The sequence below is a fragment of the Dermacentor albipictus genome, chromosome 8 (assembly GCF_038994185.2).
Source record: "Dermacentor albipictus isolate Rhodes 1998 colony chromosome 8, USDA_Dalb.pri_finalv2, whole genome shotgun sequence".
Classification (NCBI taxonomy): domain Eukaryota; kingdom Metazoa; phylum Arthropoda; class Arachnida; order Ixodida; family Ixodidae; genus Dermacentor; species Dermacentor albipictus.
In genome coordinates this window covers 52,370,968-52,396,562 of record NC_091828.1, presented here as the reverse complement: position 1 = coordinate 52,396,562, position 25,595 = coordinate 52,370,968, and the positions used below count along the sequence as shown (strand labels likewise).

At 45.7% G+C, this 25,595-nt stretch overlaps 1 protein-coding gene across 18 annotated transcripts in view; it reads left to right on the top strand.

Moving 5' to 3' along the window:
• LOC139048783 (zinc finger protein 25-like) overlaps nucleotides 1-25,595 on the top strand; it is a 139,382-nt gene that overhangs the window by 90,260 nt on the left and 23,527 nt on the right. For 6 of the 18 annotated variants that reach the window (XR_011507907.1, XR_011507908.1, XR_011507913.1 and 3 more), the window contains one exon: nucleotides 3,222-4,982. The exons of 1 other annotated variant lie outside the window; for it this stretch is intronic. Coding sequence is in view for 8 of the 17 variants with exons in the window: in XM_070523423.1 (XP_070379524.1) it covers nucleotides 17,606-17,812 (207 nt within the window). In the remaining 9 variants the exon portion in view is untranslated. Of the gene's footprint in view, nucleotides 1-3,221; nucleotides 4,983-12,629; nucleotides 12,960-15,296; nucleotides 15,351-17,605; nucleotides 17,813-18,522; nucleotides 18,668-19,065; nucleotides 19,149-25,595 lie in introns of those variants that run through there. 11 more of the 18 variants (XM_070523424.1, XM_070523428.1, XM_070523427.1 and 8 more) reach the window with 7 other exon arrangements.

Here is a 25,595-nt window from a genome sequence, read left to right as displayed (position 1 = left end):
AGTGTTAGCCAGCACCCCCCACTCTCAAGCCTTGTCGGCGGATGTCAAACATCTTTTCTGCCGCAGGCAGCGTAAGTACATGATTTTTCAGGGTGCAGGCACCTGGTCAATAAACCTGCACATGCTACCTGAAGGCATCAATGTTGTCGGATTCAAGACCCTCATTATGTAAGAATGAGAAGAAAGGGGGTTAAGCGATGGGCCCAGTCTTTGTTAATCATACCTTGAGAAGCCAACAAACAGAGACACCAAGGAAAGATATGGGAAAAAAACTTCTATTTACTAGTTGAATTAAAGAAGTGATAAATTAAAGCAATGAAAGTGGATGAAAAAACAACTTGTCGCAGGTGGGGAACAATCCCACGTCTTTGCATTACACGTGCAATGCTCTAATCCATTCAGCTACCGCGACGCTGTTTCCCCATCCATATACTTGGGCATTCATGTGTTACTACAAGAACTAACCTCTGGAGTGTTAGCCTGTGCCACCACTCGCAAGCTTTGGCAGCGAATGTGGGTCATCCTGTCTACCACAGGCAGAAAGGATGTTCCAAACTGTGTGCAACACTAACCCCGTTTGGCTGGCAATGCTACGTGTGTTGTGACATAAACTTTATGTTTGTAATTGGAGATCTAATGTGAGCCGAAAATGCTAACCACCTAACAAAATTTTGTGGCATTCCTTATGCTTCTTAAGCATTCATCGTTCAACTAAGCTAATTACAACATGAATCAAAAGAACAAAACAATTTGCAAACCTGTCTGCCTGATTTCAGATTTCAGACGAGCTGGAGAGGGTCGTGCATTTCACGGCTTTTGCAAGTTTCAGTCTTGAAGCAGGCAAAAGCCTCTAATTTGCCTGACGCACCTCGTAGCTACAACTTTAGGACAGCAGCCTCCAAGTACTGAGAGAAGATTACATTTACAGACCCACACACACACTGTTCCCTTAGGTGCTAGGCATTTGCCTTTCTTTGCCCCCGTGAGTGACTGGCTCTTGTAGCAGCCTACAGGATGCTTGCCTTTGTCCCTCTGCTTATGAAGAGACGGCTGCAGTGGGTTTAGGTAACTGTTACTACGTCTGAATCTTCATGAAGCTCTCCTTATTGCAACGTGTGTCACGTCGATCTCTGGAAACGCCTAAGCTGGGGATTTATCGTACTTTGCCTTTTTCAGAGTATCCGGCTGGATCCTGACCTTCGTGCATTTGCCTGTGTGGCCTTGTCGCTTCACATGTTTGGTTCCATGCTCCTTACCCCATCTGCCTTTCTCATCTTGGGCCTATCCCTTTGCTTCACCATCTGCTCTGACGTATGCAAACAGCCATAGGCAACTTTTCCTGGCAGGCTGGCCGAGCTTGCCGCCTACGTACACACTTGGACTAATGGACCCTCCGTTTCTTGCGCAGAAAAAACCGCCGCTGTCTACTGCCTTCCCCTCGCTTCCAGCTACCAGCATGATTGACTCATCACTGTGCTCAGCTGCCTCAAGAATCATTTCATGGTCCTCTGACTGCTGCGCAATAGGGAATGCGCCTATCAGTCTCTGAGTCTCCTCCCATGTTTTTGCCCTGAAAGCTCCCATATTGGAGAAGGGTTCTCCTCATTCCGCCAGTGCCTGCTCTGGCCTATTCGAGGATCAGTAGGTTACTTGCTCTGGCAGGCTGGCCGAAATTGCCGCCTCCGTACACACCTGGCCGTTCAGTGAAAGCTGTCCCATACATGGCTGCATGCTCTTATCGGAGTCCTGAATTATGACAAATACCACCCGCTTATCACAGCTTCTGGCTGTGTGGTTTTTTCCTCCGCAGTTGTAATACACAATGATATTCCGCGCCTCCAATGTGTGTGCACCATCAGCGGGAGCATCTTCGTTGCTTCTGCTACTTTCGGTGTGTCACCCTCTTTCTCCTGATGTGTGCTGGGGGTATTTGAAGTCTCCGGTTTAAAATTCCTACGGAAATACTTGTTACCCTTTGGCTTCCGGGAACCATATCCTGCTTTGTCGTTTGTTTCTGATTGTCACGGCTTACTTCGAAAACTTCGGAGTGGGCGGTAATGCTTGGCGAGTTGTGCTGCTCTCTCTTTTTGCCCTTCGAAGTCGGTTTGAAATGCTAGACAGAAGGGTCTAAAGAAATCCATAGCCCTATTGTAGTCTCACACTTTGTCCTCAGACAAGCAGTTCATGAAACAGCAATACTGAACAGGATTAGTGCTGGTGATATCTTGGTCCACAAGTTGCGGCTGACACCCTCTTTCTCAGTAAAACTTCATTTGGGCCTCGTTGGTACATAATTCTGAACTTAAACTTACAGCACAAACACCTGAGATAGACCACAAAAGGAAAATATGACACACACTCTTTCAAAACCGGCGAGGATATGAACTATATCCTCTTCTGCCCTGAAAGTATGGAGCAGGAATTGCGCTATTTCCCATCTAAGTATCTGACTTTTCTGCTCAAGCTCTTCCATTCCAAGAACATGCCATTGTGCTGCCTCCTGCTCATGCCTCTGGTGTGTTTCTGCTTCAAGTTTGCATCTTTTTGCCTCTTCATGCTTGCACCTCTCTGCTTCACGGTTGTGCCTTTCGGCCTCTTCATGCTCGCGCCTCTCTGCTTCACGCTTGCGCCTTTCTGCCTCTTCATGCTGACGCCTCGCACGCCTCTTCTTCACATTTGCACCTCCCGCCTCTCTCCTGCTTCACGCTTGCACCTCTTGCACTCCTCTGCCATTTGCTTTCCTTCAACAATGGTTTCCCAAGCCTCTTCAGCTTCCTGGACCGTCGCATTTTCTGCGTTCGTGACGTCGAGACTGCTTCTTCTGTTGCGGAGCTGGCGAGAATGCCCATCTCTTTGCAAATTAAAAGGAGGTCCTACGCTTTGAATTTCTCCATGGCGAATTACTTAGCCTTCAAAATTCACCCTTCCTTAAAACTGAAGTTTGCTATTTAAGGGAGGTGAATTAGTAAAATGATCCCCACTAGAAAACACAAACGTACCCTCCTAGCATCTGCTTACTTGTACTAGCAAGAGTTCTGGTGACATGAAGAGCAAACATCAGGGAATAACTAGTCCATCCTTGTCACTATTGGGAGACTGCAGAATTTCTTGTTCTTCGTGCTCTCTTTTTTACAAAGCAATTTTCCTTGCCTCACCAGCCTCCTCCCAACTCCTCTCCTCATTCTGCAGAAGCTCTAATTGCTACATTTTGCCTTTCGCAGGGCCAACCGAAATGTTCATCTGCTCATGACTTTCAAGGAGTTCTTGGATATGCAACTTCTCCATGCTCACAAAGCACCCTGTGTTCCTTCCCCACTAGCAATCAGCCCACAAGACACTATATTATTGATGTATGTAATTATTTAACTAACAGCACCAAACACTATTATGGATTACCTGCACTATGAGTCTTGGGAAAAGAGAAGCAAACACGTAGCACTCACCACACCAATGTAGCCAATGCGAATCGATCTCATAAGCTGCCGGCCTGTATTGTGAAGTCGGTTCCATGTATGGTGCCGTGCCAGGTGCCGGCAAAAAGAAGGGTTCCGAGCGACAGTTACGAGAACAAGAAAAGGTTTTATATTCAGAAGTACATGGTTGAGTTTTATACACACGGTTCTTAACTTTAAGAGTGTACTTCATGCTAGAGTGTGTATGTCAGAGCTTCTTCCTTCTCGCATCCATCCCAGTCCACTTTTTTTTATGCCGTTTATTTTTCTCCTTCTCTCGTCAAGGAATTTCACAGGACAATCACAAACGCCTTACCATTCACCGCATCCTGCTCCCAACGTTGCACAATACAAGGCGGCTTCCACATGGCAAACTGAACCGGCCATTGATGCCTTTATCGGTAGTTCTAGACAATGACCCTCTCATCAATCAGTGACCTCTTCGTGATGGTCAGGAGAGGGTGCCATTGTTAGCTTGAAGCGAGCTGTCATTTCTGGGTGCTCGAAAGCCAAAGATCTGGAACGTGACTACCTGTCCGTAAGACTCGTGATGCTGATTCAGCTTCCTTGAGTGAACAATGAGGTGGGATCAGCACCTGTGATTGCCGCATGTCTGCAGGAGAATCATCCTTTGTTCTGATCGATTGTCAGGCACAACAGCAGCAAGATGGTGACCGTAAGGGTTGCCAAACAAGTTCTGCAGCAGCTTTTGTTTAAGTGTATCTCAACTGGTGCGCTCGTCTGCGTGTGTCCTAAGCCATACTTGAGCTGTGCAACCCACTGAGGTAAAATAATATGTAGGCAAGCATGACGGTTGAGTCACACTCGTTATTGGTGCTGACGCGTTGGTACAGGCTGATCCAGTCATCGACGTCTTCCCTATCTTTCTCCATGAATACGCCAGGATCACGTGGAGTGGAGCGTGCGATGTGGCTCGTCGGAGTAGCAGCATGTGTCAGAGCCGGTTGAGTCGAGCTGTCATCTCCGGGAGCCTTGACGGAAGGCTCGATGTACCATCCACTGCGAGCCCCATGACGAGGACAGGGCATGTCTACCTCCACCAAATATGTTACTTGGGAAGTCAAAGACAAGAAGCAACATACAAGTTTATTTACAAAATGAGTACACTGCACTTTGCCAAAAGACAACAGCCCATACTAGTAGCCTCTAATTATTGTCATCACCTTCACAGTGCTGGCCTCTTCTTTATCGTAACTATTTGTTCGTAACAATATTTATGACTCTGAAAACTGGGAGTTTTGTCATCATGAAGGTTGTATCCAGTGGCCGTGCCTATTAATGGAAAAAGTGTTAGGGACCCTTTTTCACCATGAACTGCTGTTTCAAAAAGGCTGGCTTTATGCACTGGAGCAAAACCCCCATGGTAGTGATAGCATCATGGTGGAAGCTGCTAACATAACCGAGCCCTGGGAGCACGTCACTGTTTCTAGCCTCTCTGTATTAAAAAAAAAATCTGATAAGTGGTAATGCAAGCCCATCTGTATTCATGAATAAAAAATGCATGTTTACCTGCAGAAAGTATGTTTGGTCACTTTATTGTCGCTCTGAAAAAGTTGAGATAACTTTTCTGCAAAATTTGTTAGTCTCAAGATTTTAAATCTACAGTAAAAATATTCAACACTGAGGGTTCACATTTGGGGGAAAAATACTCTCGATGGTTTAAGATGAAGAAAATTGGGGGTGCATTGATTATTTAGAGATGATTGGCGACTTCAATGTCATTAGCAGTCCGATGATTGGTGCACGATTATTGATTGTATGATTTGTATGATAAGTAATATAAAAAGTGCTCACACCTGGGATTCAATTTGGCGTCAAAGTGGTTTAGTAAAGAGCAGCACGTACCGAGTGCGGCTGCGAAGCAACTGAACAAGGCGTAGGTGAGTGCCGAATTGGAACGTATCTATTTCGGTGTATTTACTATTTTATTCTTCTAAGTAGTTATGCAACCCATCTGTATCTGTATTGAAAAATGAACAATGCATGTTTTTCTACGAAAAATAATAATTGGCACCTTATAGTCACTCTGAAAAAAATGTGTCAACTTTTTTGCAATATAGGTCAGTCTGACGATGTTAAACCTGCTATAAATAAGAACTCAACGCTGGGGGGTCGCACTTGGAAAAAGAAAAGTAGGCCCTAATGGGGTTAAGAAGAAGCAAATTGGTGGTGCATCCATTTTTTTAAATGATTGTGGACCTTAATGTCATTAGCAATCTTATGATTGGTGCACAGTTATATACGGCAGTGGTAGGGGTAGTGTTGGTAGTGGTGTCAAAGAGTTTCAATACTGGCACATGCACAATGACCCAACTTGGCATCAAAGTGAAGGGCAGCTTGTACAGTTGACCACAGATTGAAATGGATCACGGCTTAGGCGGCTGGAGCAGCTGCAGGGCCGCACCATGGCGCTGTTATCGCGCGCTCAGGATGAGAGTACCCAGAGTGATGTCAAACTTCGTCTCCGCACCCTTGTTTTCGCGCAGGTGCTTGTCATGCTTAATGAATTTCAAGTGTGGCATTCAGCCTTTCTGCTACTGACGGTCGGGACTAAGGGACGCGTGAATGCTAGTAGTTCCGCCAGCAGTAAAATGCCAGTAGATTTGCGAGTAGTTCAGCGCTTTACGCTGTCGTGCAGTAGTGCATGGCCGCAAGTCATCAAAGCGCTGCAGTGTGAAGGAACCAGAACCCGATGTTTTTTTTTCCTTTTCTTTTTTTTTGTCAGCAATTTTTAGTTGTGGACACAATAAAATGAAGCATGGCTTTGGTTCAGTAATGCGGACCAGTGCCAACTATTGAAAAGGGCAGCTGCTGTTGAGACGTCTGCTCTCGCATGTCCATGTCCGTCCTTTTTAGCTCGCAGCCTCTCCAAACCTTTAGCATCACCTTAGCACTCTTTATTCATAGAGAACAATGCGGGATGATGTCGCTGTAACTGCAATGTCTGATGCGCTGCTGGAATAGGTTGTTGGGGGTGCGATTGTTCTCCGTGCCTAGCTTGTGCTGCAGCTTACGGTTGGCACCTTAAAGGGACTCTCACCAGGCCCCACAGCAAACTTTTGTTATATGCTGGAAGTTGTTACGTTTCCTCTAGGGAGCATTCTGCCACAGAAAATTTTCAAATCGGCTCATTAATAGCCGATATATAAATATTTCAGTGCCACAAACCCATGATTTCTGCAGGCGGGCTCTACTGCAAAGCAAGACAGTCTCTCTACTCGACCTGTCTAGCCTCCACAAGCAAAATTCCTTCCCTGCATTCTCCCATACCGGACCTCGAGGATCGCGTGACGCATACATTTTTCTCACTTTTTTTTTCACTGCTATGCACTTCCGTGACAACGCGCGCGAGCTGTTCTCTTGTTCGTGAAGCGCACAAATTTTCCACGCTGTGTGCAGGGAAACCGTACTAGTGGCATAATTCACTGCTATGCTAATACTGAGGCAGAACAAGCGGATTGCAGGGCATGATCACGCGCTGGAACACAGTAGAACATGGCACAGTTTCGGTACCTGCGCACGTGACCGCACGACCGTGGGAAGAAGCAGACGAAGCAGAAGTAGCTCTCTCTTGGTTCGGTGCGAAGTAAACCAAAAACACGTAGACATTCCGTTTGTGTGTTTTATTTTTTTCTCTAAACTTCAATTCGTCAATTCAAGCAACAGATCACACAAATAACAGATGGTGCCTCCAATAATTCTCAAAGTCACGCGTCGCCACGAGCTACGTCACACTGCAGACACGACTACGTAGGTGCAGGGACGGGAGTATATCATCCTCCGGCTTGGAGCGTGGCGGCTGCGAGAAGGAAAACCAGCGTTCGGTTTAAATTTCGGATCTTTCCGCGGCACATGGCAATGAAATACTTTGCAGGCACGATTGTTATCACATACTGTATGCTCTGCGCTTGTCAGCTCAACATGGCCAGACCTGGTGAGGGGCCCTTTAAAGGGACCTTGAAACGCTTTTGACGATTTTCTACAGACATACTGAGTCGTTAGAGTAGGTCCTTCTGGTCATTAATTGACACATCTAAGTGCTCTGCGTAAAGCATGTAATTTATTATAAGGTTTTAAAAATGCACATCGCTGCCGATCGCAGTGCACTGCTCGGCGGAATTTTAAGCTGCCCCTACCCATATGACCAAAATCACCCATATGACGTCAGTGGGGCAAGCTATCCGATTGGCTGACGAGGGCGCGTGATAATTTTTCCAACTTTATGGTAAACAAATGATCTTCGTAATAGTTGGAATGTTAGTTAATTTCTTTTTATAAAAAGAAAGTAGCATAAAGAGAATGCACAAGAACAATTTTTCAGTACACTTACGCACTTCCGGCACACAGCAAGTGTCGTCTGCTTGTGTTACAACATACTCCATTTTGACGAGAGCTCCGCGGTCAGAGTTGGTCTCAGTCTTTTCGTGAGCACTATGATTCGACTTTGTTGCCTTGTGGACTGCAAACGTAGCGACTGGCAATATGCCAAGCTGCGACATCGTGTCCCTCTGCAAGGCAGCTTACGAGCGAACTGGCTGCTGCGCATCGGACTGCCACTATCCGATCGGCGCCAGGATTTGCGCGTTTGTGGCCGTCACTTTACACCGGAAGATTACTAACGCAATAGCGTTTCACGAGTCCCGTATTATGGCAAACGTAAGCCGTAACGGGATGAGCCGAGATGAGCAGAAGGGCAAATGTGAATGGTCTGCACGGTGCAGCCACCTGGTGGCATAGAGCTCAACCATACACAGTAGCGGCAATGAAGCATATTCTTTTTTGCTCCTGGTGCGTATTTTTCGCAGGAGTGTAATCATCAACACATTGTTTTTATAAATGGTTAAAATATTTTACACTTGGTTAGAGCAATATTAGCGCTTTGTTTGGCTGGTTAAGCGCTGCGCCAACAAGTGTCTGGACTGTGCAGACCGATCAGGCCGCTCACGTACGTCTACGCCAAAGTTCCTTCATCAGCTTGAGTTTATGCCTCCAGTCATTTGCCGAAATGACCAGCTTGCCTGTGGTTAACAGAATACCAGACACATTCGGCGCTACGAAAGAATGCTCGCAATGCACGCTGCTTTGATAGCTCTCGCTTGGGGTCGACAGCCAAGCGGCTAGCAGGCAGGCGCGGGCAGGGGCGGGCTCAAAACAACCGGAAGTGGACGATGTGACGTCGCATCGTGACGCAGGAGCAGTGAAGGCGGAGCTTAGCCCCGCTTGCTCGGCGAACGAGTTGAGGACGAAAAGCATGGCTGGAGAGGAGGGTAACTTCTAATAGCTTGTAGCTCCATTAATACGCAACGCTTCACTTAAATTGTGGTGCGAATGTTCTACTTAAGCTGTACCCAACGCGTCTACAAAATTTGTCCGAACCGTTTCAGGGGCCCTTTAAAGGGACACTAAAGGTTACTATTAAGTCAACGGGGACTGTTGAAATACCATCACAGAAGCCTCGAAACGCTTGTTTCGTGCCAAGGAGAGACTTATTTTAAGAGAAAATGCGTTCTGAAGCGTCCGCGTACCTCTAGCGCAGTTCAAATCGCCCGCCCTCCGATCGAGGAGTACTGACATCATGTTCTCTTAGTGACGTTGTGCCATCGGTGAGTGGAACGGCATCCGCAGACGGCGCTATGGCTTTTCTGCGCAAAACGCAAACGCGCGGCCAGAAACAGAGCCAAGACAGAGCCGACAGCAGAGCGAAAGCGGGAGTATGGTGGCTAGCGGAAGGAGAAACGAATTACGTCTGACGGCACACGGAGAGTCCGTTTTCGTTAAACTATAGGCTGCGGCGAGCTCGCAGCGTGGTCGGCGTGGTCTGTGAGCCTTTTTGCACTCGCAACAGGGCATAAAAAAGTGCGAATCGACGCAAAACTCGTCCTAGAAACGTGCTTCGCCACAGCCAAGCTGGCATGACCCAGATGTCGTTTCCCGCACCGCCACCAGGCGCCGCTACTATACCTCAAACTCCAGCGCAATACGCCCATAAGCTGGTACTTCATTCTATGACGCAAACTTCGACGCTCGTCGCAATGGACCCTGACACCGACAGATTGGCTCGCGATGGTGGGCTCAACTTCAGCGATTTGAGCACCGACGAGCGCGACCTGCTGCTGAGGGCTCGCACTGCAGGCGTTGTTGAGTACTACGACGGTGGCCTCGACACCGGCTCTCCGGAGCGGGAAAGCAACGAGGGCTTCCCACGACATCACATGGACGTGGCATTCTCGCTGCTTGTTCCAAATGAAACTTTTGCGAGCCAGCAGAACCCTCACAGCACGACGCGATAACGAAAGTACTGAAACTCCAAAGCGTGTGCGGCGCAGAGTCGAGCATGCAGAGTCGAGCGAAAACGAAACCTTTCGAACACCCATATTACTGAAGGGCAATGTCAAAATGTTACTTTTTCTTAGAATCGAATAGACGTAGACAAGCCGCATTTTTTGCCGTCTTATAATCGAATGAAATGATATTTTTAATACGAGTAGTTGAGTATTAGTAACACAAATTATGAGGAGTCCTTTCGTCATCGGGCTAGTACCGGATCGTCGCTGGGGGGTCTCAAATCGTGTCATGCATTTACCTCAATTTCTCGGTTACTAAAGCTCTGTTCGCGATTAAATTGACGCCTTAGACGTTCTAGAACATTGCTCTACCACTTTAACTTGAGTTTCTGGCAACCTTTAGTGTCCTTTTAAGCAAGAAAATTTATCTCACTGATTTTTCCAACAAAATCAAAAGTTGCCTGCATCCATCATCTACTTACAGCGAAAAAAGTTTCCAGTTCATCCTGACTCGGAAAATGTCCAGCGACCCGATCGAGCCAATGTTTGGCTTTCTGAGCCGCATTGCCGGGTACAATGACATGCTGGACATAAAGAGTGCAGCATGTGCAAAGTGCAGAGTGCAGAGTGCAAAGATGCTGAAGACCAGAATCGTGGCAACTTCAACTGAAAGCAATGTTAAGAGCTTGGCCACATTCTCATCGCAGCATCTTCTTATTCAACAGGAATTGCATGGTGCGACAAGCACCTTTCATGAGGTCCTGAACTGCCTTTCAGCGCGACCATTTGTCTCCACCCTTCAGATCGCCAGCGTGGCCATGATTGACAAATACACTGTGCGTGCGGCGAGTGAGCACATTCCCTGTGCAGGCCGTATAGGCTTCCTACGGCGAGCAAAAAGCAGCACTCCTAAACACAGGCCCATCGCTCATCGAGACTGTGGTGGCCTGTTTTATCGATCTCGGGGAACTGCTGAATCTGCTCATAGGTCTTCAGAGATTCGTGGATTGTGTGCTTCCTCATTAGAGGCCCGTCGCGAAGCCCTTGAACTTTACGCACAGAGGATTGTGCAAGAGCCCATGAGCCTACCAGTGATAAGCTGTGGAAACACCGACACTGACCACCGCAAAGAGCTGCTGCTGCTTCTAAGTTCCAGGAAGTTTATCAGGCCGCCTTTTAAAAATTTGGTCAAGGAGTGGCTGACAGGAATGCTGCCGCCAAACTGCTTGAAAGGAAACCCCCTGTCAGGAAAAGTTCTCAAGTTATAGTCGAAATTTCTGCAAGGTAATGATTATCGCGATCTTGTCGTGCATCCCTGAAGCATAATTTGTGAGTAATGGAAACAAAGCCTGCTGACTGCTGAAATACCTCTTCTCTGCCTTTGCCTCCTCCTTTCTCTACTTTCCCCTTTCCCTCAGTTGGCATATCGATGAAGTGCAATACTTTAAACGGCTGAAGCAAGGTGCTTTGATCATGTTCTGCAGCAAAGGTTGAAGTGGACGAGTCGATGAACAGCGCCGAGCTGGATGCCTGCGGGATGTAGTCATTGGACAGTGGTGTGGAGACTTTTGATGAATCGTGGTCGTCATTGTCGAAGAGTCACGAGCAGGGATGCTTGGGGAGACAGCTGCTTGAGCATCATGTCTGCTCAAGCAGCATGCATATAACATGCAGACTCCGTCTGCATGTTATATTATTTCTCTAAACTTTAATTCGTCTCTTGAGACAGCAGATTACACAAATAACACATGTTGCCTTGAATAATTCCTAAAGTGTCACATGTCACTATGAGCAACATCACAGCATACACATGTACCTAGGCGCTTTTGTTGATATAAGTCATCCCCTCATCTTGGAGCGCAGGCCCGTGAGGAAAAGAGCGAACGGTGTTTAGTTCGAAATTTTAGCTGTTTCTGTGGTGTGTAGTGATGTAATTTTAGCATCCTTGATTATGAGTCCGCATTGTATGCGCTGTGCTTGTCAGCTCAAAATGGCCAGACCTCGAAGGGCCCTTTAGTGTGAAAGTGGGGGAAAATTGGGTGGGGGAACAGGTGACTGGAAACTATGTCATGAACTCTAGAATTAGAAGATGAAAGATGCGGCAGACTTCATGGAAATAAATTGTCCTTGAGTTATGAATACCTTCTTCTGGAAGCGGAATGACAGGAAGTGGGCCTGGAAAAGTCGTAATGGGGACACAAGAAATGAAATAGATTTCATACATTGTGCCGACCCTAGCATAGTGCAAGTTGTAGAAGTGTGAGGTCGGGTAAATAGTAGTGATCATAGGTTGGAGAGGTCTAGGATTGTTCTCAATTTGAAGAGAGAAAGACCAAATTAGTTGGGAGGGAGCAGGCCAGCCACCCTAGACACAGTCAGGGTAAAAGTAGATGACAAGACAGGGGTGATTGGAGATCACTGGGAGAGGCTGCTCATTGAACAGTGGCACATAATAAGTACCACATACCCAGTGACCCAACCTGGCATCAAAGAAGTTTGTTGAATAGCAGCACATGCCCATTGTTACATGCTGAGCGACCGAAGTTGGGCCGGCAGTTAGTTTTGAACCCAGTTCCCATTAACAGCACAGCGACCAAATGCTCTACCCATTTGATCATAGACTACACACAAACACAAGTTGGCAGGAAAGAGGTTATGTGCAGTCATACATACATACGTACAGATCTACCGCTAAGTGGGTAAAGTCCTAAAGAATGCTTTTGCATTGAAAATGAACTGTGCACCAGCAATGTAATGTGTAGGGCGGGTAACCGGTGGCCTATCAGGGTTACTGAATTGTTATCAATCGAACTGTGGGCTCAGCGGCTGTGCCTCTAGCATGTCCACTAACCCGCTGCTCTTCGCCATGCAGGTGTTTACCGAGACAATCATCCTGACGCTTCTTCGTGTTCCGGCCGTCCCCGTTCCTTCGTGCATGCCAGTTGCGTGCGCATCATGGCCCTACTCACACGATGACCCGCTGGCGATTACAACGCATCTTCGAGCATCTACTATCAACGGAACCATACAATCGGTATCGCCCTCGCTGTTCCTGGACCTCGGTCAAGCCAATCAAGCACCATCGTCATCGACAGCCACCATCACGGCAGCTATAAGTCCTCTGCATCTGTGCGACTCGTTTCATGGGCTCAGCGGCTGTGCCTCTAGCATGTCCACTAACCTGCTGCTCTTCGCCATGCAGGTTGGTTCACCACGCAGTTTATTTGCTAAAAGGACGAACAATTACCTCTTGGTACAGCTGCCGAGCCCCCAGTGTTTGTTTTCTATGGCGTGTGAGTGCTTTGCTGTTGCCCGTTTCCTGTTGCTGCAATCAGGCGATATTGAGCTGAATCCTGGACCCTATACGGCGGCAGTCTTAGAGGAGCTAAAGAAGCTGTCTTCTGGGCAATTTCAACTTCTCTCTCGGAAGTCCAGGATCTTAAACAGAAGTTACTGGCAACTAATGACGCCCTGGTCGAACTCAGTAAACGCTTAACAAGCGTTGAAGCAAACTGCCAGCAAATTGAGCCCTCTAGGCAGCAGCTCGGAACCGTGCAAACTGACACCGCTGAGACGGTTCATCGGGTTTGTAACCTTGAAGCTCGCCTTGATGATGCCGATAATCGCTCTCGGCGCAATAACTTGGTTTTTTATGGTATAACGGATACTAACAAATCTGAATCATTTGCTCAGTCAGAAGAACTGGTTATTTGGCTGTGTTCTGACCAGTTAAATGTTTCTTTAGAGCCAAGGGAAATCGAGCGAGCGCATCGCCTTGGTCGATACAAACCCGGTCGTAACCGGCCCATCATTGCTAAACTTTCCTGCTTTAAAACAAAAGAATCCATCTTGTCGAATGGCCGCAAGCTTAAAAACACTTCATACAGCATGGGTGAGGATTTTTCTAAGCCAGTAGAGAACGCGCGAAAACATCTTCTCGCTTTTGCACGAAACCAATCAGTTCCTTTTTCTCTCCGCTTTAAAGCATTATTCATAGGTTCGAAACGCTACATTTTTGATCCAGCTTCCCAAATCGTGAAAGAACTATAGCTATCGCGTAGTCACCAGCATTCGTCCCGACGTGCTCTGCCTGTCCCCCGAGAACCTTTTTCAATCTCCGTTATTTTTACTAACATAAGAAGCTTTCTTCCGAAAAGGCAACAAGTATCCGATCTAGTATCTTCGTCTGGCAGTGACTTACTCATACTAACTGAAACATGGCTTACCAATGATATAACTGACGGTGAAGTTCTGAGTGAACTACCGAATTTTGATGTTTTTCGTAAAGATAGGCAGGGTACTCGGGGTGGTGGCGTTCTTATCGCAGTAAAAAAACATCTAATGTGCTCCAAAGTTAATGTGGCCACTGACCTAGAAGTTGTGTGGCTTATCATTCGCGCTAATCCGCAGCTCCTACTTCTTGGCATCTGTTATCGTCCCCCCAATGCTAATCCCGACTTCCCCCGCCAACTCAATAACACCTTGAACCAATTAACAGAAAAATTCCCGAACGCTCGCATCTTGCTCTTTGGGGATTTCAATTACCCACATATCGAATGGTCAAATTATTCTAGCATAGTTACTAGCACGACAGGAACTAGAGAATTCTTAGATATCTGCCTTAATTTTAACCTCTCCCAGATGATAACTGAGCCAACGTGTGCAACTCATGTCTCGGCTAACATACTAGACCTCATACTAACCACTCATCCTGAAAGCATGTCCTCCATTAGCTACCTACGCGAAATAAGTGATCACAAAGTAATCCATGCTGTTTTCTCATTTTCACCTACAGTACGTCGTTCAGATCAGAAAACAATCCGCATGTATGAAAAAGGGAATTATACCACCATAAACAGCGAACTCATTGCATTCTATCAATCATTTGAATTAGGTTTTGAAAATCGCTCAATGCAAGAAAACTGGTTACTCTTCCAAAATAAGATGACTAACCTCGTTGCGCAGTTTATACCAACCACCTTACTTCGCTCTAATCGCAATAAACCATGGTTCACTAACGCACTAAAGAAACTGGAAAACAAAAAGAAACGTCAGTTTTGCTTCGCTAAAGTGAGGCCAAGCCCTAGCTCCTGGGAAAAATACTATGTATCTGAACGCGCCTACCTGATAGCTATCCGGCAACAGAAGCACTCATTTTTTCATTCAGACCTACCCCGCATGCTCAGCAGTAACCCTAAAAAATTTTGGCAGGTTATCAATCCCCAGTCATTCCCTGGTGTCAGAATTTCGAAAGATGGTGAAATCTTACCTGATATCGACTGTGCGAAACTGTTTAACAATGCATTTTCATCTGTGTTCACCACCGAACTACACGTGCCTCTTCCTGTTTTCACTGTTGCTGCCATGGCTCCAATGCCGGATATTATTTTTTCGCCAGATGGAATATCTTCACTAATTGATAATCTTAAATTATCTTCATCAGCTGGTGTTGACGATATCATGTCAAAGCTTTTAAAAAACACGAAGCGCATCTCTGCCATGTATTTAACCTTGCTGTATTCCCAATCACTATCATCAGGCACGCTTCCTAACGAGTGGAAAAAGAGCAAGGTCGTTCCAGTCTACATATCAGGTAACCGTAATTCACCTTTAAATTATCGTCCAATATCCATAACTAGTATACCTTGCAAAATAATGGAACACGTCATATACTCACACGTAATGAATTTCCTAGACAGTAATAACTTTTTTCATCCGTCGCAACATGGCTTCCGTAAAGGGCTGTCATGTGACACTCAATTAGCTACATTTCTTCATGACCTACACTCAAATCTCGATACTAACACTGTGACCGATATAATTTTTCTTGACTTTGCAAAGGCGTTTGATAAAGTAGCTCATCAACGCTTATTATTAAAACTTTCTCGCTTGAACTTCCACCCCAATGTCCTAGCATGGATAAAAGAATTTTTTAGTAACCGATCACAGTCCGTCAGTGTTAAAAATACTACCTCAGAATTTCTTCCTGTAACATCAGGCGTACCCCAAGGTTCAGTCTTAGGTCCCCTCCTGTTCCTAATATACATTAACGATCTTCCATTGCATGTTTCCTCTCAGATTCGTATGTTTGCTGATGATTGCGTTGTCTATCGAACTATTACTAATAGTAATGACTGCATTTATCTTCAATATGACCTGAACAACATTACAGCCTGGTGTGATCAATGGTTAATGGTACTAAACAATAATAAATGTAAATCTATGTCAATTTCCCGCAGCCGTAATCGGCATGACTTCATCTACACAATTAATGACACTCCAATCGACACTGTTAACTCTATTAAGTACCTAGGCATTACGATCACGCATGATTTAAACTGGTGCTCGCATATAACTAACATAATATCATCTGCTAACAAAACCTTGGGATTTCTGAAACGCAATCTCCGCAACGCTCCTCAACAAGTAAAACTACTAGCATATAAAACACTGGTTAGGCCAAAACTCGAATACGCATCACCCATATGGCATCCTCACCAGATTTACCTCAGCAACGCATTAGAATCCATACAGAACCGTGTTGTAAGATACATTCACTCCACATACTCATATGATATCAGCGTATCACCATTAAAAGTAGAATCTGGTTTGGACACATTAGCGCACCGTCGCCGTATCGCGAGCTTATCATTATTCCATAAAATCTTCACCAGCTCCCTTCGCCATGCACCTTACATTGTACCACCTTCACGCATATCGCTGCGCACAGGCCACCCACTAAATGTTGCTCGCCCTAGCGCGCGCACTGTCACCTGCTCGTCATCATTTTTTCATCGTACAGCTAAAGACTGGAACGGCCTTCCCCACCACGTCGCTGCCATCACCACCTCATCTGCCTTCGTGGATGAAGTAACGAATATTCTGTCTTCAAAATAAGATAGTGGGCGACCTCCTGTATTTTTGTACCACCCACCCCTTATGTAATACCCCGCAAGGGGTCTTTAAGGTAATAAAATGAAAATGAAAATGAACTGACGTGCAATCCTGGACAGCAGACAGGTAGAGTGATGAAATAGAAAATTTGCAAGCACGGCATGGTATTGTCACGTAGTAGCGACGGTGAGTAAAGCAGCAATACTAAACGTGAGAAAACTAGCGTTTTATTGGGTCAACTTGTGCCCTCAAAAAACATGTTATACTCAGAGAACAGCGATAGTGCCAAACACAGTCCGTGATCGGTGAAAATCTGAACAGTGGGTCAAGCACGTCGGCTTTTATCGATCAGTCGTCAAATGTTCCATAGTAGCCACTGGGACCTGCGTACCTTCCACAAAGTTCTACACCATTTGTGTCGTGCATACATGCACTCAGCTTATGCAAGGTTTGGCGACAACAGACAGCGGATAGAAGCATCGATAACATTTTAAAAACTTCCGATACATGTAGATGCGTCCTGCGCTGAGCGATAACACTTTGTAGATGGTAAAAGCGCTCACCCGTAAAAAATAAACGAGGTCATGTCTCAGTATCATCTGGCACAAGGCATGGTGTGACAGGAGATCCTACAGTTGACATTAAATATGCTGATGTCAATGACCTTAGGATGGTGCAATAACTTTTCATTACTTGGACTACACGAATAGCTTTATAATGCATGAGATGAAAAAGTGTCTCAAATAGGTTCTGCTGTCATAAGCCTTCCACAAAGAAAAGGTTGCCCTGCATTCGAGTATTCAGTGTGGATTGTCCTTTGTAGCCCGGAGGAATACTGAACTGGAAGGGTTATTTTCTGTTCCTTGGCTATGCTCCTGTATTTATTCTATTGTATTTTACCTCTTGTTCTTGATGCTGTAACAGGACTGCTATCGCCTCACTTATTTTCTGCAGGCCTCACAAATGCGATGAGCCTAGCTGAAACCATCACTGCCAAAATGGCATGCCATGCCCCTTCAAAGATCGGTGGTCAGGTCGAGGTTGGCATGCAGTGCAGCTTGCCTCTGGCTGACAAGTCTGTTGGGTGCTCGTTCAAACCAGGGAGTGAGTCTAGGAGCGTGCAGACTACGGAGGCTGTGGAACAGTTAAGCTCCACCTCAGGTGGGCAGTGACCGGCACTTCTCTTACGTTTGCTTGCTTGTGTGTGTGTGGTAAATGGCCAAGCCTGCCTAGCTTGGGCACAACTTGCTCAAGTGTGTGCAACGTTCTGCTGCTGATGACAAATTAACAGGTTTTTTATTCTTGTCTGCATACTGATTGAGGCAAAATGCGAAAATAATGCTAGCACACTGAAGCACCTTAGATTGCAGAGCTTAATGCAGAGCCGTGTTGAGCTGGTGTTGTTGCAGCCCTTACATTGCTTTATGATAACCTTACACTCAGTGAGTCTCTTAGCTATGTATAGATAGGTGTAGGAGTGTATGACCAGGAATATAGATCAATCCAGAATGTAAGTTGACCTCCGAGTTTGATGTGAATAAAATTCAAACAAAATTCTTTAATGCAGTCAACTATAATACATACCTTGTTTTTTCAATATGCTCATTCATTGAGCGAGCTGAATACGGCACGGGAACTGTAAGGATTCTTGTCCTGGGACAGGTTTTGGTCACAACATCCCAGAGCATATCATTGGTGATGACTAAGCGGAACTAGGCATGCGCAACACTGCCCTCAGGCAATGAGCAGCATGCACTGGGCTCCTGAGTTGCACGCCAGCAATCGCTTCAGATGACCTGCACGCATCTTGAGATGGTTTTAGTCCTCTCCCGTCGATAGCAGCTTCAGGTTCTTTTTTTCCATGTTTACAGCCTGCAGTGGCCGACGGGACCTCTTTTATACCACCTGTTTGTGCCAGTGGATAGTTATTCCATCTCAGCACCCTTGTTACGACGTGTTATCCACCTTTGCTGATGCGAAGAGTGATGCCTTTTCCCTCGGATAAATGAGGCACTGGTGAGCAATTCAAATGCCTTTGCAATGAATTGAATCTGCTGTCATCAGGAGAACTGGTGCGCGGTGCTCACAAGAAAATTCAATTGCAGTATCTTCAAGTTTACTGTCAACAGGGTAGCCATTGCACAACAAAGCCTCCAATGGAAATCGACATTTGCTCTGTTTTACTTTCTATTCATATAAAACCATATGACGCACTGCCACAATCTTGCTTCGCGCTTCCACCCATTTTATCACGTTTTCAGACGCACTTATAAAGCCCTGACATGTTATTTTTGCACAACTCGTGTTTGGACAAAGTTTGCAAATTTGGCATGTTTGCCACAATAATGACAAAAACTATGATCCTTTCTCCACTTTGACAACTGCAAACAAGAAAAATTTATTTTGTTTCACAGTATACTACATGACAGACACAGGAAGATCGTGCTAGTTATTCTGCGACAACTGACCAAAACCCAACCTGTCCTTGGTAATTCAGGTGCGTACAGTTGCAGTGTAAGATTAGCAGAATGGTTTACAACATGTTTAATAACATGAAGTCGAATTTGAATATGTTTTTTTTTTTCACAGCATAATAATGACACAATCGCCGACTGATTTTTTTGGATGGCCTATTTTCTGGGCCGGCCAGAATATTTTAATTCTGCAATATTATTGCCAATCTGTTCCATATAGTTATGTATAATAATAACGTAAACTTTGAATGTTTCCAAGTGTTCTCGTTTAATTTTTCTGAATTTTTCTCCCGATCGCAAGTTTGACACTACCGAAAATGCAAACAACATCGCTGTCATTTTGTTTTCCTGCAGCCTCAAAGCAGCATTGCACACATCTTGCATGCCAATTCAGAGCTACCATTTCAGGTACAGCCTCAATAGGCACCGCTTGATGCACTCTCCTACGTTCCTTTGTGCTCTCATTGCTGTCGGCACTCGTCAGTCGCATACGGCCAGTGGTACTCTTTGTATCGCCACTCATGTGCATTGTGGTTTAATTCAGCTGCATACTGTGATGCTAGGCTTAGCCACTTCAACAACCGATTCTATTCTGTGGTTTCATCGCCAGTTGTTAACAATGGTGCCGACACTGGCTTTGTCATCCGCCGCCTTCCGACAAAGGCTTTGAAGTGAGGAAATCATAGCATAGTGACGATGGAAAAGAAGACCACCGTTATCAGGAAAGTGCAAAGGGGCTTGTCGCAATCACACGTCGCAAAAGAATTAGAACTCTCGAAGCAGACAATATCAGTCTACATAAACAAGAAGGTAAAGATTTTGGAAGCCGCTGAGAAATCTTCCCGATCTCGACAGAAGAATGTCAGCCATCGTGCCCACCCAAAACTTGAAGCTATTCTAATGTGACTGAAAGCCATGATCGCCATGCCAGTGCTGGTGTCCGGTGATGTTTTAAATCAAAAGGCAGAAGCCGTAGCGCTTCATATGAACATTGAGGATTTTCAACTTAGTGATGGCTGGGTCCAAAATGTTGGGTCCCTCACCAGATGTGGCCATTTTGCGCCGACAAGCACCGTGTATACAATGCGTGCTAGCGATCGTGTCTGCTAAGTATTACATCGCTATGGGCCATGGAAAGAGCTGAAATTTCAAACCAAATGCCGTTTGCTCTTCTTGCGAGCTTTGTGCTCCCATCAGGAGAGTTGACATATTTCTCACAAGTGCGCCTACGTACATTGTACTGCTGTAACGTCACGCATAGTGACACATGACTCTGTCTGGTCTACGGCGAATTCGTCAGAGAAAGGTGCTCAAGACAAAGAGAGGCCAGTGAGTGAGTTAGTGTGGACACTCAAGCAGGGTGGCTCCATCGTCGCACCTGGGGTACTCAACTGCACTCGCGACGAAAAGCAGGCAGCGAGCGGGAACAGAGCATGGGGGGTGCTAGTAAGCACCTGTTTCACGTGCGTCTCAAAGAGTTGAGCAAACCCAAAACTGGCACGCCTAGGACTAGGGTACACCTGTAGGTGGTCGACGTGACGAAAGGGGTTTCCAAAGAAGGGATTGCTCCTGGTGGCCAAAAGCAGAGGGTAGGTACCTCATGCTGTAGGTGTCATCTGCGTTGAAGGAAATTAAGTCCATGGCTAGGGGATCAAGCAGGAATGAGGGCTGAAAAGGGGTCTGCAGTGATGACATGCTGAAACCAAGTTGGGTGGCAGTTATATGGAGGTGGGTTTGCACAAGGCACACCCTGCGAGCGATGTTCAGGGAAGGGCACGGCACTCCTCCACTCCGCAACACACAAAAACACTTGGGCAAGGTTCATTGAGTCTGACATGGCACAGAGAAGGCTCCAGAATCAGATCGCCAACAAGCATAGGTTTATTCAACCAAGACACAGCACAGTGTGACAGTCACGGCACTTATGGGAAAAGGCTCACCGCAAGACCGATCGAGTATGCGTGTCGCTGCGCTAGGGCTAACTGCGAAGCGGCCCACCAAGTGTGAAAACGAAAGAATTGCGGGAGCAAAGGTCCTTGTAACCACCTAGGTGCAGGCCTGTGAGCATCTGCCGTGGCAATGAAGCGCTCAGCGAAAGAGAGCTCGGGTGGAGAGGTGCCCGGGGCCCGCCACTCGGGAGGCCAATTGGGGCGCATCTTGGTGACACTAGCTCACGCGGTGATTCGACCCTGGGAGGGATAAATACGGTTTGTGCAAGAAATTAGCTTCGGCACGCTAGTTGTGTCAGCCATGTTGCCGTTATGGTGGCAGTTCCCGGAGATCAAGCTAAACGCAGTGGAGGAGTTGGGGGACGAGGCACAGGAAGGCACCTCAATTCCCACATCATGCAACGTCCGGGGAACAGATGTCAGTGACGAGCCGAATGCTATAACCCAAGTTAGCCCATGATTCATACACACCTGCCCACTTGCCTTACATTGTGCGAAGGCTGTGGCAGATTCGGAGCCTGTCCAGTGGCCATCATGTTACAACACATGATCCTCCCACCACCGCCACCGCAGCAAGGACAACGAACAACACTGGCGAAGCAGTGTTTGGAAGCACAAGCATGGGTACAACATATCGACGACAGAGCCAAGGCCTCCTAAGACATGCACAACCACAAAAAGGACACAAGCTGCTACAAACACCGTCGCACGAATGACTACGTTACCACTGAAAAAGACCGCTGCTAGCAGCCAGCCCAGTTTCGAACAAACCCGCGTGAGCCAAAAGGCTTACCTTCATCGACGAGCAGAGATATTTTCCGGGAACTACACGGAAGAGTCCGCTATCGCCGAAGGCACCCAATGACTCAACATTAGACGACTTAAGTCAAGTTCGATGGAAAGTGCTGTGACACAGTCATGATGTACAGCAGATCGTCATGCTGGTGTATCAGCGAACACCTTGCTGGCGCCTAAATCGAGAACAAGAACGGCATGGGCAAATTGCTATTGATGAACTCGTCCAAAAAGGGAAAAAAAACAAACCCCTCTGACGACTCTGCGGCTGCTAAGACGTTGTCAGGTGATTCCTGGGCTTCCCTTCCAGCCTGGTGGGATGCGAGTATCAACCGTAGTTGCTGCCGCAGCGAGCGTGTTAGCCTGTTGCAGACTCGGAAAGTGACAAAGTCAGCAGGTACAACTTGCACTGATTCGACTGCTGGCAGCTGAAGTACTCCGTAAGGACAATGTGCTTAAAGGAGCCACCGAGAAAATCTGGACAATGCCAATGACTTCCTCATCCATAGCTAACTGAAGAACATCAAATAGAAGGAGCATTTCATAATTGTCCGACTTGTCAATTTCCTTGCACGTAGCAGCGTGTTGTGAACAGAAGAAAGGGGACAGAACCATGCGTACAAGTCAGGCAATACGAGGTTCCATTTATTGCTTCTAAAACATTGGTGATAATTACTGTGCAGTATTTAAAAAAATTTAGATACTGTTCGTTTCGGCTTTTGCTTAAAAGCACATGCTCTGAAAGCATTGGAGTTTCCGTTAGAAAAAGCCAAGTGCAACACATGGCGAGAGAGAAGGCAAAGCGTGCAGTGTGTGGGGGGTCCCTCAAGGTAGAGGAGGTGCCAGGTGAGTACAGGGAGGAAGTCGAGTCAATCGCTAGACATTGTGATGTCGATGCTAAGCTCAAGAAAATCGAGGATTTCCAGCATGAGCTTGTTAAACAGGTCAAAGAGCTCAAGAATTAGCTAAATATGGAGTGCGATGCACGAAAAGCGGTCGAAAAAAGACTTTAAGCAGCCAAAGAAAAGCTGAACAGGGCGGCCATAGTGAACGAGAATGGATGGATGGATGGATGTATACGATGAGTGTCCCCTTTGAAACTTGATGGAGGGTTGTGCCACCAAGCTCATATATTGCCTCATGTCCTACCTATGTTAAAAAAAGAAAAGAAAGGAATGAGAAAAACACCTTAATGAATTCCCATAACCAAACTTTCTGAACCACTGTTGTGAACTTTGGTTTCGTATGCGTCTGTTGTTTGTAGTTTTCCTACTTTCACCAATCTTCCAATCGCCTCTTACTAATCTCTATTGCAGACATCTTTCCTTTTCCCCAGCTCTCTCTCAAACAAATAGCTTCAAGGAGGCCAGTGGTGCCTAAATCAACTGCTGGGCAGATATCTTCATATTCTCATAAAAACATGCTCCATCATTTCCTTAACTTTTCCACAGCAAGCGCATGTTTCTTCTTCCTTCTTATATCTCGCTTTATAAGTGCGTATACTAAGGCATCCTGATCTCACTTCAAAAAGTAATGAGCTTCCCTTTGAGTTATCATAAATTGTTTCTTTCCTAAGTTGTTTTTTTTTAATTTTTAGTAGTTACTCATAGCAGGTTTCCTTTCTATTGCCACCACCCATGAGATTATCTAGTCTCTCTGACTTTCCGCTTGACGCTCTTTGTTGCCATGTTGCTCACCATAGAGGTTGCATACTTGCTGGTAACCTTCCTACTTCTTTTCCTCCACTGTGAATCAATGTTTTACCTGTACATATACCTGAACACTCTCGCAGCCCATTTACTTTTTTCCATATTCCTCAGTCGCTCTTCAGAATCAATTTTACTGTGACCTTCCCTCACTTCAAATCTTGTGCAGCCCATATCACCCTGCACAGCTTAATTTATAGGCTTCCTGTGAGTGTCCAATGTGAGGTGTCCCGCTGACCTTTGGTTGCCATCGAGTCCTGATTGTACCCCTGATTTCTAGCAAACAAACAAATTTCCAAATGTAAGTCTTCGAACCGTTACACCTTTCCACATACCCCACAGCACCTCGTACCTATTGTATCCCCATCGCTCTCTGTGTTTCATTATGGCCGCAATTGTCTTCCCCTGTATTTTTTTTTCTGTAGTTCCATATATGATAGCCTTGGTTTAGCCATATACCAAGGTATTTATATTCTGTTACCCGAGGTATATCCTGTCTCTGTATTGTCACTGTCTGTGCACTGTTTTCATTGAGTGCCATAACACTTGATTTTTTTATGATAAATTTCAGACCTAGATTCTCGCCGTCCGGTCCAGAGATATTAGACAGACGTTGCATATCACTTTGCATGTTAGCTAGCTACACAATGTCGTCCGCATAAAACAATCCTGGAAGCTTCTGCTCTACTACTGTACTTGCATGTTTGTATTAGAGATTAAACCTAATATAACTTCCTTCCAGCGTTCTTTCCGTCGTCGCCACACATCATAAACAGCAGTGGGGACAAAAGACACCCCTGCCTCAGACCCTTGTTGATATCAACTTTATCCTCGCTCCTCATCTCTTCTAATTCAACAAAAACTGTATTTTCTAGGTAAACCTTTCTCAAAAGCTGTATACAATCGTCACTTAAGCCTTCCTCTTCCAGAATATCTTACAAAATGTTGCTGTCCAAATTGTCATGTGCTCCTGTAATGTCTAAAAAAGCTGCATATATTGGTTTTTTTTCTACTCTGAATATTTCAATAGATTGAGTAAGGCCAAAAAATCATCATCCAGATGCCTACCTGTACTGAAGCCATCCTGATAGTCCCCCAAAATGCCATTATTCTCTGCCCATTGTTGTAGCTTTAATTGCCTGCATTGCTAACCTTTATATTACTGATGTAATGGTCAACGGTCTATATGAGTGAATTCTATCTTTCTGCCTCTTACCACTATAAATTATGTTCATTCTACTTTGTGGCCAACTGTCTGGTATTCGTCTATTTTTCGGACATTTTTCTACTCCTTTCAACATTGCTTCTTTACCTTTTCGACCTAGTTTATTATACAGCCTAACGGGAACTCCGTCTAGCCCTGTGGATGTCCACTTCGGGATTTTCTCTTCGTTTTGCTTGCAGTTGAAATTTGTGAGCACCAGCTCCTTTTCCATCTGGTTCTCTTTCATGCTGTTTCTTTCTTCAAGTAAAATCTCATCATTGCCTTGAAAAGATCCGGTTGTTATATTCTGGATGTAATTTATTGCTGTTTCCTCGTTCAATTTTTCTTCCGTCTTCATCTTGAATATGTTGTATTCTTCAAGACATCCTGCCGAATAAGTTTACGTGGTTCCAAAGTTTTCTAGGTGCAGCCTTCTTTTTCTCATGTATTTCTGACAACTAATGGTCACTTTGAGCTTTTATCTTTGCTTGAACCAGTATTTGAGCCATAGAATTTTTCTCCTGGTATATTTCCCATTTCCTGGCTTCTTCATCCTGCCTCAACTGTGCTTTTCTTTTCTTGCCTGTGCTCTCGGATTGCTTTCTGTTGTTCGACACCCACTTCTCGGATCTCCCTGTTCCGCCAGCTTTTGCGTTTCTTTTTTCCTTTCCAACGAACATGTTGCTTCTCTTTCCGTATTTCTGTCGTTACTACACTTAGAAGCTCACCATATTCCCAGTTTTTGCTTGACCATTTGCGCAGTTCTTCCTCAACTCTTGTGACTATATCTGTTATTTGTTCAGCATTAAAAATTGG